This window comes from Dicentrarchus labrax, unplaced genomic scaffold, assembly GCF_905237075.1.
Source record: "Dicentrarchus labrax unplaced genomic scaffold, dlabrax2021, whole genome shotgun sequence".
In the NCBI taxonomy this organism is placed as follows: Eukaryota; Metazoa; Chordata; class Actinopteri; family Moronidae; genus Dicentrarchus; species Dicentrarchus labrax.
The window spans coordinates 21,895,583-21,909,062 of record NW_026136707.1 but is presented as its reverse complement, the minus strand read 5'-3'; the positions used below and the strand labels follow the sequence as shown (position 1 = coordinate 21,909,062).

General features: G+C 42.3%; 1 protein-coding gene across 1 annotated transcript in view; it reads right to left on the bottom strand.

Moving 5' to 3' along the window:
* snap91a (synaptosome associated protein 91a) overlaps positions 1 to 12,459 on the bottom strand; it is a 47,149-nt gene extending 34,690 nt beyond the window's left edge. Inside the window, 1 exon segment of the mRNA XM_051406695.1 lies at positions 11,608 to 12,459. Within this exon segment, the coding sequence (XP_051262655.1) occupies positions 11,608 to 11,737 (130 nt within the window). The 5' untranslated portion in view covers positions 11,738 to 12,459.
* Positions 12,460 to 13,480: the final 1,021 nt, after the last annotated feature.

The window sequence follows — 13,480 nt, the reverse complement described above, 5'->3', positions numbered from 1 at the left end:
CCTTTGAAATTATCTTCACAGGTGCAAACTCCCACAGCAGCAAAATGACAGGGGTCATCTAGCCAAAAGCCAGTATGTATGTGAGTCATACCAGCCTTAACACTGCTGAAGGACTCAACACTGAATTCATATAAACACTTAGTAATACCTTCCACAAGTCTTTGTTGAGCATTTGTTATTTTCTACACCCCAAATATTTCTATATAGATCGGTATAGATGAATATGTGACTCATAAACATGAGGACTGGTGTATTCAGTAAGCGCCTTATCTGCGTAAGAGTGCAGAGCTATGCTGCATGAGTGATGCCTTGTTGAGCTACACATGAACGCACCATGAAAGCACAGTGTTTATTTATAGCTCCTCTCACCCTCAAGCAACGTACAGGGGGAGGAAAAAATACCCAGAGTGCACCCTGTCCCAGCGTAGCATAGCACCAATGTGGTGTGGCAGCCAAACAAAGAGGAAGCCATTGGAATCTAGACACTGTGGAGGCTGGAAGTGACATCTGAGGAAAAAGCTGGCATTCCACACAATGCTGCTGCTCCTGCTGGTGGACACAGATAGCAGCGCTGTCTTCCTATAGACGCTTTGGCTTTCAGTGACACTCCGCTCAGCTATTGGTGGAGCTGTGGTTCGTTCGCTGTGATGCAGCTCATGGGTAGAAAATCCCAAAATTCATTCAGTTTGTAAAAGTGGTGAAAACTGAAATGTGAAATAAAAACAATATCAGGGACACTCTTTTCTTTCAATATTAACAGGCTGACACATCTATAACTGTAACTGATATCAAAGCCACTGTCTGAGTACAACTGAAGGCAAAACTGTCAATCATGCATTCACTGCAGAACATATGCAACTCATGCACAACACACATGCAAAAATTACACTTTAGTACCAAGAAGTACCAAGAAGCCTCAATGGGGACATTGAACAAGTTTGAGCCTTTTACTTACAAATAATATACTTTACATTTGTGCTGACCACTTTTGAATTTTGGCTATACAGTTGTCATTCGGTTTCGTAAGGTATGAAAATCCAGGAGCAGATTAACTGAAGTGGCGTGTTATAGTGTTACATACTGCATCTTACACAGAAAAGAATGGAAACTAATGGATATCTGCAACTGTATTCATAGCAAATCCAAATGTCACAAACACAGTGGCATTGTTTAGCAGAATGATTTCTAGTAAAGGAGTTTACTATTTTGCTTGGTGTAAGTGAGACAGAAATCTTTTGGTAACACTTGGCAATATAAATGCCCTCATGAACCTTGTACAGGCTGATTTACTGTCATGTTCTATCATTCAGTGACTGAGTAGCAAACAGACTTTTGCTCACTGGCCTGCAGATGAACCTTGTGCATATTCGCTCATCATTCAACAAAGTACCCAAACAGACATTTGATCAATCTTTTCTCCCGGAGAACAGATCGGCTTTTGCCAGCTGTGTTGACCGATCAGTCTTTGTCTAATTACTCTAATGGTCCTTATTGCCCACAGCTCCAATGTCTAACTATGATGCTCTCAGACAAAAAAAAATAACAATACCCAAATTAAAGCCAATATATCTTCTTTCTGTGAATCACCAGTCTAACATCTCTTTCTGTGCATTCATTTTGTCCTCCCTAGCTCCTCTCGTCCCTTATTATCATTTCCCATGAGACTTTGTGTCTTCCCTGTCTGAATAGAAAATCCCTAGCTCGTGGCTTGTGTATTTCTGCTCCAGGGGAGGAATCAGAGATAGATATCCACCCTGTACCCTGAACCAAATAATGCAGCCTTTTTATGACAGAAAGATTTGTATGTGTGTGCTATAGCAGCACAGGAAGTGGGGGGTGGGAGGTTGATACAGAACTATTAATATCAACCATTCCCTACTGATGAATGTGATTTTTGTTGTTGTTGTTTTTTTTTTGCCAGTGCTGGCCATATGGTTTTGAGAAGTGTAGTGGTACACAGAAAAGGTCACTCGCCCCTCTATTTAACTCAACCCATTAAAGGGCAAATTAGAGCTGTCACTTTGGTTAGCATCCAAGCCTGATCTGGCCCAGCTCTGCCCAATAGAAATCTGAGCAACTTTGACTCAAACTCTGAACCAAGCTGTCAGCACATAGGATCAGACAGTGCTGCTCTCGAGCTGCACACTAGGGATTCACAGATGAAGAGAGCTTGAGCTGAGATATTCCCAGGGGTGTCTAGTGTTTGCATGAGTGAGCAATCAAATAATCTAGGAAGTCAAAAATACACTTCACTGTGCTGCAGGTCAACATCTGGTCTCTGGCAATCTCTCTCCTTGACACTTGATTGTTCATGACTGCCACTATGACATTAACACTGTGGGGAATGGGTACCAGGCATAAAACCAGAGCTGGGTATCAAGTTTTGTCAGAAGGCACTGGCAGGCTTATTGGAATAATCAGACGCAGGACAATTAAACAGCAGGAGCCACTGTTTCAAAAATGATATTTATATTTATCATAAACATTATCATAAACATTCTGAGTGGCAATCTACCATTGCTATCACTGTAAACAGCATTTTGTGCAAAATGGAAAGCTTCACATGTGCTGTAGCAGTAACAGAGGGGGTAGGGGCTTATGGTGAATGTTTAGTTTCTAAATTCAACATCCTATCACTAAATGAAGAACAAAGCTTAGTTTGGAAATTCACAGATAGTCCACTAATCATTTTGTGTTGCTTTGGATATAGTTTGGTGTTACTTTGGGATTTTAAAGGGTTGATTAGTCCTTCTGTCGCATAGCTTTCACAACTATTCCAAACTTTGTAAAACTATCTAAATGGTCCCTTATATCTAATGATTCAGTCAGTGGGGGGGGGACACTTTTTTTATTGCAAAGTCAGGTCTTGAGGCAAAACTCAGCAGTCAGCCAGAGTAATAAAACAGCAAGAAACCCAAGCCTCTCTGCATTATTGATATGCAGCCTGGGTATAGACATGGCCCTTTAATGTTAGATCTGCTGCTGCTTATCTGCATACAAAGGACTGTTTACCTGTATTCCACTCTGGATAAAGCAAGCCTCTGTGTGTACATTCTGCCCACAGACGTGCAATAAATCCCCCCAAAGATACAACTGTACTGTAATATTTATGTCTTTATCCTCAGACTAGCAGACTCAAGGGCATTGTGACCTCCAAAGAACATCAGAAAAATGACTGAGAGGCATGGGAAGAGGTGGGAGGCATTAAGAAAGGAGAAGCAAATCAATCTGAAATAGCTGCTTAGATTTAGAGCAGATAATGGTCTGATAGCAGCTGTATGGAGGATCCTAGTCCCAGCTCATTAATCTGGACACACACTGTTGGTAGGACAGTCCACCTCCCACACAGTGTTTAACATCAGAGAGGCATTCTGGGGCTTGCAAGGATACCCGCTGTGAGATCAGTACTGCAGTACATGCTGGGTCCTCTCACCAACCTCATTTCACATTCCTCTGTTCACTGCAACTCGCCATTAAGCGAGCACAGTACAGAATCATTGTAGAGTAGTAAGGAAGGAAGAGAAAGAGAGGAGTGGGAGTAGTGGTGAAAAGACTAGAGTGGGTGAGGCAGATGAAGGGAAATATGTGAGGACCAATTGAAGGAGCAGAGGACTGGAAGATGCTTTGGAATGTTTTTCTCACATACATACAAGCATCCTTTATACTGACTCATACATACATTCATCTTTTCCTTTAGATAAATGTCAAATGCCAAATCAGGTCACACAGTGGTGGCAGAGTCTATGACCCACTGATAAAAGCCCTTGCATTTTCAGTATCATTAATTGGGTGTTGGTGACGACATTCTGGGAAAAAATGCTGAGTTAGGTTACTGCTAATGCAAACCAAACATTTTCCGCAGCTTCACATTAAAAGCTTTTGACTTTTACTATGAAGTTTTCATGGTGAATTCAATATGTTTGGCAGTGAGATTAGCACCGGTCGCAATTGTTCATCAAAGATGTCTCTACAAAATAAGAAAACGGTCATTTTCGGCATTTTTTGACAGCGGATCAGTCTGAAATATTACAGGGCGTAACGGAACAAGAAGGAGCAGCCACAGTGAGCTCTGGGATGAAGAGCTGCAGGTAACATGCTGCACACCTCCAACAACTCAGTGAGGTAACAAACACTTATTGAAAAACACTGCAGAGACCAGATTTTATGCTACACGGTACAAGATGTCCCACTGCTGTTAACACACTAGAGCATGAAAAAATAACTAGCAGCAGTTTCAGTGAAAGTATCCACTCTGACAGTGTTGGGTCAGCACGTGGAAGTTTTTTTTGTGTCAGTTTTACTGGCATTTTTCAGGCATGCCACCCCTCTGCTGCTATTGTTAAAACTGTATTGTAACTTCAATATGCTTTTGCTAGGAGTGAAGACACGACACGCCTGTGGACACGACAACTTCAGCTACTGTTGCCAGGAGACTTTGTACACATCCGGCTGATTAATACCTGAAGCAAAAACATAATTTCAGAGCAAACTGATGACATAGAGCCTAAGAACCTTAATATTTCTAGATTGTTGATATACCCAATGGCAAGAGTTACTGCAGCTAAAATATTCCTTTAAATACTATAAAAAACTATGGAAAATGTTAACAGAGAGAGGTGATGCAGAGCTATTAACAGTGTGTATGAAAATAAAAATATCCGATGACCTGAATACCTAACATGTAAGGCAACAAACTTTACAGACCATAATAAGAGCCCCCAGCCATCACCCTCACCCTCTCCTCCCCTCATCCCATTTCAGGGAGACAGACTGCCTCTCAAATGTGGTAACACATTGACGGTGACTCATGTTGTGGTAACAGCACCTTAGCAGCCAAAGGGAACTCAGCACGCTGTTTATGTTTCCCTCATACCCTCCTGCCTCACCCCTCTCACCAACCACACACACACACACACACACACACACACACACACACACACACACACACACACACACACACACACACACACACACACACACACACAGAGCAGGTCATGTATCCTGCATTTGCTCTGAGCCGAGCCTAATCGCATCACTGTGGTAAAAAACCTGTTAATTGGAGTGACTAGATTTAGAGCGGCAGTAGAGCTGGTGATAATTATTACAGCGAACACAGACAGCATCTGAGTCGTGACGCCTAATCAGAAACAAGGTCATAACGATAAAGATTGTCTGGGTTTAAACGCTGTGTGGATGTAAAGAACAGAGAGAAGCAAAAGAGAGAGAAAATGATGGCATACATTTTTCGGGAAGCATAACCTTCAAGCTATAAACCTGTCTTAACTCTCTCATCAGCGGGAGCATTAAGAGGTTAGGGCAACATCAGTAGCAGTAGATAAAGATGGAGGCTATTAGGAGCTGCAGGAGTGGTGGGGCCTGTTTTTGGAAATAGAGCCATCTTCATTTGGCACACAGTCAAACACTGTTACACTAGTTCTCTAGCTGTCTCCCTCTGGGCTGCAGATACCCTGCATGTCCTCTGATCCATGCTCTGGGCCTTTGCATTCACATTGTGAAGCAGCTCAGTTCTTATCCTGACCAATCAGAAAAATGCTGCCTTCAAGTACTCTTTGTAAGCCCCTGCTTGTCACACATTCATGGTGGAAGCAATAACAAAATGGGCCCTCTGAGGAAAGTAATCATTTGGCAGCTGCTGTTTTAGGATAGAAATCAAGCAGCACAGAACTTTGCTGTCCTGCAGCAGAATGAAGTGGAAAAAGGGTGTAGCAGGCATTTAATTGACAATTTAATTCATGCACTTGCCAGGTGTTGTGTAATCAGCCCAGTGCAGTCAATCCAAACGGACAGGACCACTGCAGTATCCTAAACAGAGCCCTGATGGAGTGTGTGGTCGGGAAGCGGGATTGGCTTGTATAAAATATGGTGGCATCACTAAATCATATCATTTGGAGTCAGCGAACTTGGCTTGTGTGTGCAGTTCCTCACTCCATCTTGAACCCCTGAGTCGTGTGCCTGCCAGCGTGCCAGATGGTCACACTACTGCACCGAGACAATTCAAAAGCTAACTCTCGAGTCAGAAAAAGGAAAATATTTTTGCCTGAATAACCCAAATTTAAAGGTGGTCCATGTAATTCTTTCAAACATTAATAAATCTTTGTAAAATGGCCTGTTATAGCATACTGTGCAAGTGCAAGTACTGATGAAATTAGGGTATATAGTTTTACATAAAGGTCTTGGCCCCATGGTGAAGTTATGGGTTTCAAGCATAGACTGTATAATTAAAAACACTGTAGCCAGCCCCTAGTGGTTGTTCAAGAACTGCAGTTCTTGTTACTTCCATGTTGGCTTCATTTGTCTTAGCTTGGTTGCAGGTAGCGCTTTCTTCAGACAATTGCTAAGAAGACTGGAAATCTGCACCAACTGGAACCTGCTATATTAAAGGTGCCCTGTGGAGTTTTCTTTTAAACAAATATTATGTGTTTACATACAGTGGTTCTTACCAAAACCTCCTTTTATTGGATGCATTTACTTCCTCATTCAAACATTTGCAAAGCAGATTTTTTTTTACATTTTAAATGCGGCATTGTTGCTATTGTTTGCTAGCTATCAGTCTTCTTCCTCACTGCATTTGTTCTGTCACTGGCGATCAGTGCAACAGAGTGAAATCAGCAGCAGGAATGCCTAAAGCGCTGCCTGCACAAATGCAAACATGTTAAGATGTATGCACACAATCAAAACAGGGGACCCACTCGTGAAAACACTGCTCCATAGCGCTCCTAGTGGCAAAAAACTCTGCAGCGTACCTTTAATTTAATTTTTTACTTTAAGGCACAAAACAGCAAGAGGGTTCTGTTACTACGCTCGTTTTGCTTTCAGACTGCCAATCTTCTTAGCAATGGTCTTCTTTGTTCCCAGTAATTATCCTAATGCCTTGAAAACTTCAGCCCATTCAGGCAGTTGACTCACAGCTGCACCTCCTCCTCTGCCACCCTGCTCCTCTCAGAAAAAACAAAGACACTCAATTGGATTCTCAATCAAGTCCCCCCCTTTTTTTTTCTGGGATGTCGCCAACGGCATGTGGCATACATGCAACTCTGTGAGTGTGTGTGTGTGTGTGTGTGTGTGAAGGCAAACATACAGGCACACACACACAGCCAGTGCAACTATAAGTCATTGAGATCCTTCTGTAAGACACACTCAGGCCATGTGGGGTGTCAGGCAATCTGTGCTGCTGCCTGAGCTCTAATCTTCTGAGAGTTTAGAGGACTTCCGATCTGTATCGCAGTCTTCTGTCAGGCTCTTAAAATAAATGGCAATGTGTCGTGCCAAACTTCTACAGAGGCATCTACTATTTAGCTATTACTGGGATTACTTTTTTTTAGCCTTTACTTGTCCATAGCGTCAGCGGTTTGTGGCTTTAGGACACAAACCACTTAGTCACAGTCTACTATATTCAACCTTAAGGAAATAGCCTCAGTTATAGGTTACTTTTAGGGGACAAAAAGAGATATACGGCTCCAAAAACACACTTTAAAAAAACAATATCTCTGTTTATACCTGCATCCCAGACTTTTCTAATATCTATTTATGGTGCCTTTGATCCTCCAAGAAGCTGAAGGCCCTAACTCGGCCTAAAAGCTCTCTGATTTCGGATTTGTTCAGTTCTTCTCTGTGTGGGGCTTTGGGGTCACAGCATGAGGAGCTTACTGCCCTGCTGCTCTCTGGATGTCCGTCGAACTGGATCAGCTGAGCAGCAGACCAATACACAATTTGCCTGTCAGTGGAACAATCCATAAGAGATTATTTTTAGACCATGGACATGTATCTGCCGAGACCTCGCTGGGTTTAGGACTAAGATAATACAACAACTGAAATCTTTTGTTTGTTGCAGTGTTTGGAAATGTTGTAATTAGTGCCAAACAAAGGTGTATGCATGTTTTATGGTCCGACTGAGCAACTGCAATATTTAACAGGAGCTCTGAACCCATCGGTGGAGCTCACTTGGAGAGCGAGATAAGGCGTATCTTTACCATCTTAATTGATCCGTTACTGTCACAGTTCAGCCTGAATGTAAGGAGCAGCTCTCTTCAGCTTACAGCCACAAACCCATAAAACACGTAATAAAATGAGAATTTAATATGTAAGAGGGCAATCAATAATATCTTCCTAGCATCTTAATATAATTAAAATATGTAAATTTCTTTATAATAGTCAGAATGTCCAGGAGCCAAAGATGCTAAATTCATGTGACTGCGTGGTTCATATATGAGCAAACAGCTGAAATTACCCATGTACGCGTGACAGACCACAACAGCATGATGGGAAGATCTTTGAAGTGGAACAGGAGGCTCATTATGAAGATGATTATGTCAGTGGATCGTTTAAGGAAAAATGGTGACTTATATAGCAGTTGTATCAATACAGACACTGTATAATACCAGACATTTCACACATCTGTGCTTAATATGATGGCTGTAATGAATGATGCAGTTAATAGTGTAGTGAGGGTGTTTTTCTTGGCAGGAGGAACGGTGGATGTCAAAGCTCCTCTATGTGAAACAGGATCGTAATGCTGTGGAGAATCCTAACAATGTTCTATGGCAACAGGTTTCACTGACAGTGTACATTCATATTTTTTTGAGAGGTCACAGAAAAATGAAAGAACTGGATGTTTTTTAGGTGCCCCCCAAGCAGCACATTGGGTAAATGTCAGCTATGGATGAAACTGGATATAATGTCATGCAATATCCCTGAGGCAGCTCCTTCAATATGGCATAATTCACCTTTCACATATTTCCCCTAGCCCTATACTTATAACGCAGTTTATTTAAGTAGACTCTGCTTAAAGCGAAGGATTTTCTGGTTAAATGAATTCAAGAAGTTTTTGCTTTTTTGGCATAAAAATTAATACAATTACTGCATGCATGGTACAGTCATTTAAATCGAAAGATAAATAACAGGTTAAATAAATAGATTTACTTTGGAGTTTTCATCTCCGCATTTAGGTTTATAGCAAGTCTGCGATGCATTTCACAAATTACAGGATAACAGCACACTGAGATTGCCTTCATTTCCCAAGATTCTCTTCAGGCCGTTGCCAACTTCATCAACATCCTGGTTTGCCTAAATCTAATGTGAAAATAACTGAACAAAAAAGGTCAACAATAAGTCAACAAACTGTCTATTCTAAAGTTTGTTAACTGTAGCTAGAGTTAACCGCCATAAGCTACTGGTCATACCAGACCAAGATGAGGATGTAGATGAAAAACTCCTGTAAGGTACTGAGCAAGAGTGTTTCTTTTTGTTTATGGATCCAACATTTCATTAATAAGAGGAATACAGTGTCATTTCTTCCTGTGAAGGTTACATACTCTCGCTTTAAGTGCAACACAAATTGTGTTCATTAAAAAAACATATTGATAATATATGATGATATATTGTTAACATTGGCTCAGTTGTGCAGAGGATTCAGTATTTTCTACAGTAATAAATGTTATTTGAACTGCTACTTGTGAAAGTTAAATGATATTTTCCTTTGTTTGTAGGTAAGTGGGACAGCATAATATGTGGAGGACAGAGCGTCTTCGGCACTCACCGCAACAACAAAGTGCTGACACGAACTCTGGCAAGTGGGCGAGCTTTCCACTTTACTGTGCCATGAGTTAACGCAGTTCATCATTCAGCTTGATTTTTTAGTCTGGACACGAACTGACTGGCCGATTGGTTTCTCCCACTGGGTTTGAGTTTGCCAACTTGCACTTTTGTCCAATTTCTTCATATTTTATACTGAAGAAGTGATGAAGGTACAACTCTTACTATGCGGTCATCTGTACAGTGACCTGTTGTTAATATAATTACACAAAATATGTCAAATATAGTTTTTACCTGACTTTGAAAGCCTCCAAACTTAGTATGTGTTTCTTTGCCTTCATTTTTTCTTCTACGGTCCCCTTCCCCTTTCGTACTAGTGAAAGGTGGGTGTCACTTTCCTGTTATCATCCAAATCCATCCTCTTGTTTCTCAAAGTTTATTATCTATATCTATGCTCTCAACAACATCCTAATCTGTCAGTCTGCTTTTAGATATGTTTCATTGTATATGAGTTTATATTATTATGGTTTAGTACTATTCTATATTTTTTCACCATACATGGATGCTCTGCTTTATTATTTGTCCCCGTCAGAATAACCAGAGATCAACGGCAAAGAGATCCGTACGACGGCACGTTGAAGGGTACTCACTACTTACTCAATACGCTGGCCTGATTTTCTGATTGATTTCCAAAGGTCCTTCAAAGGAAATATATCCTACAAGATATAAATCAATGTCAAATGAAGTGATAAGGTTGGTGGGGTCTGTGTAGAGGTTCAATGTAAAACCCAGACTGTCACTAAACCATTCAGGGACATGCACGCACACACAAATAGCTATTAGAAAATCTAAACCCCACATACATTAGCATTTGGTGGGGTGCTGCATCCAGACACCATGGAGGTCCCTAAACATCACTTTCCTTTGTATCCACTGTCATATACTGTAACTTGTGTTTGTACATCATTCTTGTCACATTTGAATCACCTTTATGTATCGATGTTCATACATCATACATACATACATTTTAGGGGCATTAGTGTCCATTCTGGGCTACTGTAGAAACATGGCAGTTCAAGATGGCGGACTCCATAGAAGAGGACCCGCTCTCTCTGTAGATAAAAACGGTTCATTCCAAGGTAACAAAAACATAATGTTTCTTATGTTCAGGTGATTATACACTAATGAAAACATACCTATAAATATTATATCAAATTTCTGCCAATAGATCCTCCTTAATGTTACACACTGGACCTTTAATATACATTGTGTCAGTCGGTTTATAAATGCTCTCAAGTGTGCTGCACAACTACAGTTTATGTTTGCATCAAGTCCTTTCCAAATACTTTATGGGCCTTCTGGACATTTCTTGTCAGCATCTGAAATTGAATTGGCACCCTACCGCCATCTTTCTCCTCCCTTGTTTGTTCCAAGCAATATGCCAACAAATCAACAAACTGCACCAGGAAGAAAAAAAGTCAGTGATATGCTGGCAGTGCTACACACCTTTTTGCACTACCATAGTGGACAAAAGCCCTGGCAAAGGCCTGTGTATTTAGTAGTTACACCACTTTGAACCTGTTCAATTATGCATTCAGCAGCAATGGAGCAACATGGGGGAGACAGGCAGCCTCCAGGCAGCAGGGCTTAAGTATCTGGTTTAAGGCTTTGTGGCTTCCCTCTGCTTCTACGCTGATGCTCCTCTGCCCGGGCACAATGGGGGAAGAAGCCCCGCTGTAATTAGGTAATAGGTTTGGTTTGTTCAGTGAAAGTCTAAATTAAAGCAGTAGATGCCTCAAGCATAATGTATGTGCGTGTACTGTCCATATACATGTGAGCATTTAGTGTGGCTGAGGAACCCCTCCAAGCACGTTAACACACGCTGGAGGGTGGATGGGGGGGGGGGAGGCAACCATCGTGGTGCCTGGCCTAGTTGTGCATGAGGAGGATGGATGGAGGGTCGAAAGGACACATTCAGTATGATCTATTGGTAGATAGATAGATAGATAGATAGATAGATAGATAGATAGATAGATAGATAGATAGATTACTCACATTCCATGTGCTTTTTCTTTGGAGGGGTCTGTTCGTGTGTGGTGGCTTTACACACAGCTCGGGACACCTCGGATCCCGTCAGGCTGTACTGAGCCGCGGCGATGCGGTCCGTCAGCGTCTGACCCGACATCTTCTCTCTGTGGAGCTCTACCTCGACTATCAAGCGTCCAATATGGTCCTACCCCCCCACACCGAAATGACCGACCGGCCTAAGTAATCCCAGCTGCCCTCGGAAGCAGCACAGAAACACGGGACTAGAAGAGAAACAGCAGTGTGACTTTCTATTGGATTGCAGTAGAGTTGGACAGCAGTGCTGGAACTGGCTGGTTCCCACTCAGTAGTGTTGGCTCTGCACGCGTTTCTGGAACAATCATGGACTGATAGTCTAGAAGTTAAGCAGGGCTGCAGAATCCTATCCCGGGTTTTAATTTTGGCCTTATTCCTTTTCTTTTAGATCAATTTCTCACTGTTCCGCGTTATTTCTCGGCCAGCCTCCCTGACACAAAACGCTCCTCTCCGGATGATGCTCGTTGCTTCCTCCCCCCTCCTCCCTGTCTCCCTTCCTCCAGCCTCCTGGATAATCCTCCCCACCAGCAGCAGTCCGACAGTCCCTGTGTATCAGCGGGGCGTGCAGGGGAACATCAGGCCCTGGCTGGCAACATCATCATCCCCCACCATCCAGTGCGGCGGTTTATTCCTCCTCCTTCTCCTCCTCCCCTGCTGGACTTCTTCCTCTCTGCTGCGGCCCACCGTCAGCCTGCAAGCCCCGGCGATGCGCGCTTCAACCCGGCTCGTTGGATGGCGGTGCTCTCAGCGGATTTACATCCTCTTGTTTATTTAATTATTAATTTATTGCTATTTGTCACCGCGCCCCGCCCCCTCCTCCGAGTCAGGTGACGCAGTATCGCCAACCAACCCTGCTCCTGCCTGTTTCATCGCGAGAGCTGGGATGGAGGAGGTTGTGGATGGGTGAAGGACGTGAAGGGGTTAATGGAGCTACTCTACAGCCAAGCTTGATTCTTGTCACGCTGCTTCCATACTATGAAGGTCATATGAAGCGTGCTGCCTCAGGTAACATGCTCTTTGATCACGGATGCACAAAAATGACAGTAGATCTGCAGCCAGCCAGGAGGTGGCCTTTGTCCCTGTCCATGGTGCTGATGTGCTCTCCTCTGGAGTCACTGACATACACTGGGTACTCACTGGTGTGCTGGTTGTAGAATCAGACCATGTGCTTGAGTAAAAGTATGGATGCCACAGTGTAGAAGTATTCATTCACAGGTAAAAATCCTGGGGTCAAAATGCAGACATTATAGAGACATTAAATATCATTATCAGTAAAACTAGACGTACAGTTCTGCAGAAAAACGGCCCGTGTGAGTGAAGTATTAGTGTATTAGTTTATTAGGTATACCTACCTACAGTCCTGCAATAAATTCTACCATTTTGGAGGCAGTCATTTGTGGTGCTGTTGAACTGTATAGTGAGTTATATAGAGGGGGACTGTCTGCAATACAGTTAAAACAAATCCACAAACTGCAAGTCATTTGAATTAGCACAACAAAACACCCTCAAACCTTTGTTTAAATGACACCATCTGACATTGCTTTTTTGTAAGGTGTCACAGGCAAAAAGGTTGGAAACCCATGATTTAATGTTAATACAATTGTATTAAACAGCTCAAATACAATCACTTTCTTTTTTATGGAAAATCTTAATGTAAAAAGTACTGTAACTAGTAACTATAGTTAAACATGGAGTAGTACTGAAAGTGCATCAGTGGTTGTACTTGTATGTGTAGATCAATACCATGGATAGCAACAAAACCTGCTACTCAACAGGACTTAATAACAGAGGACATTCTGACACATCA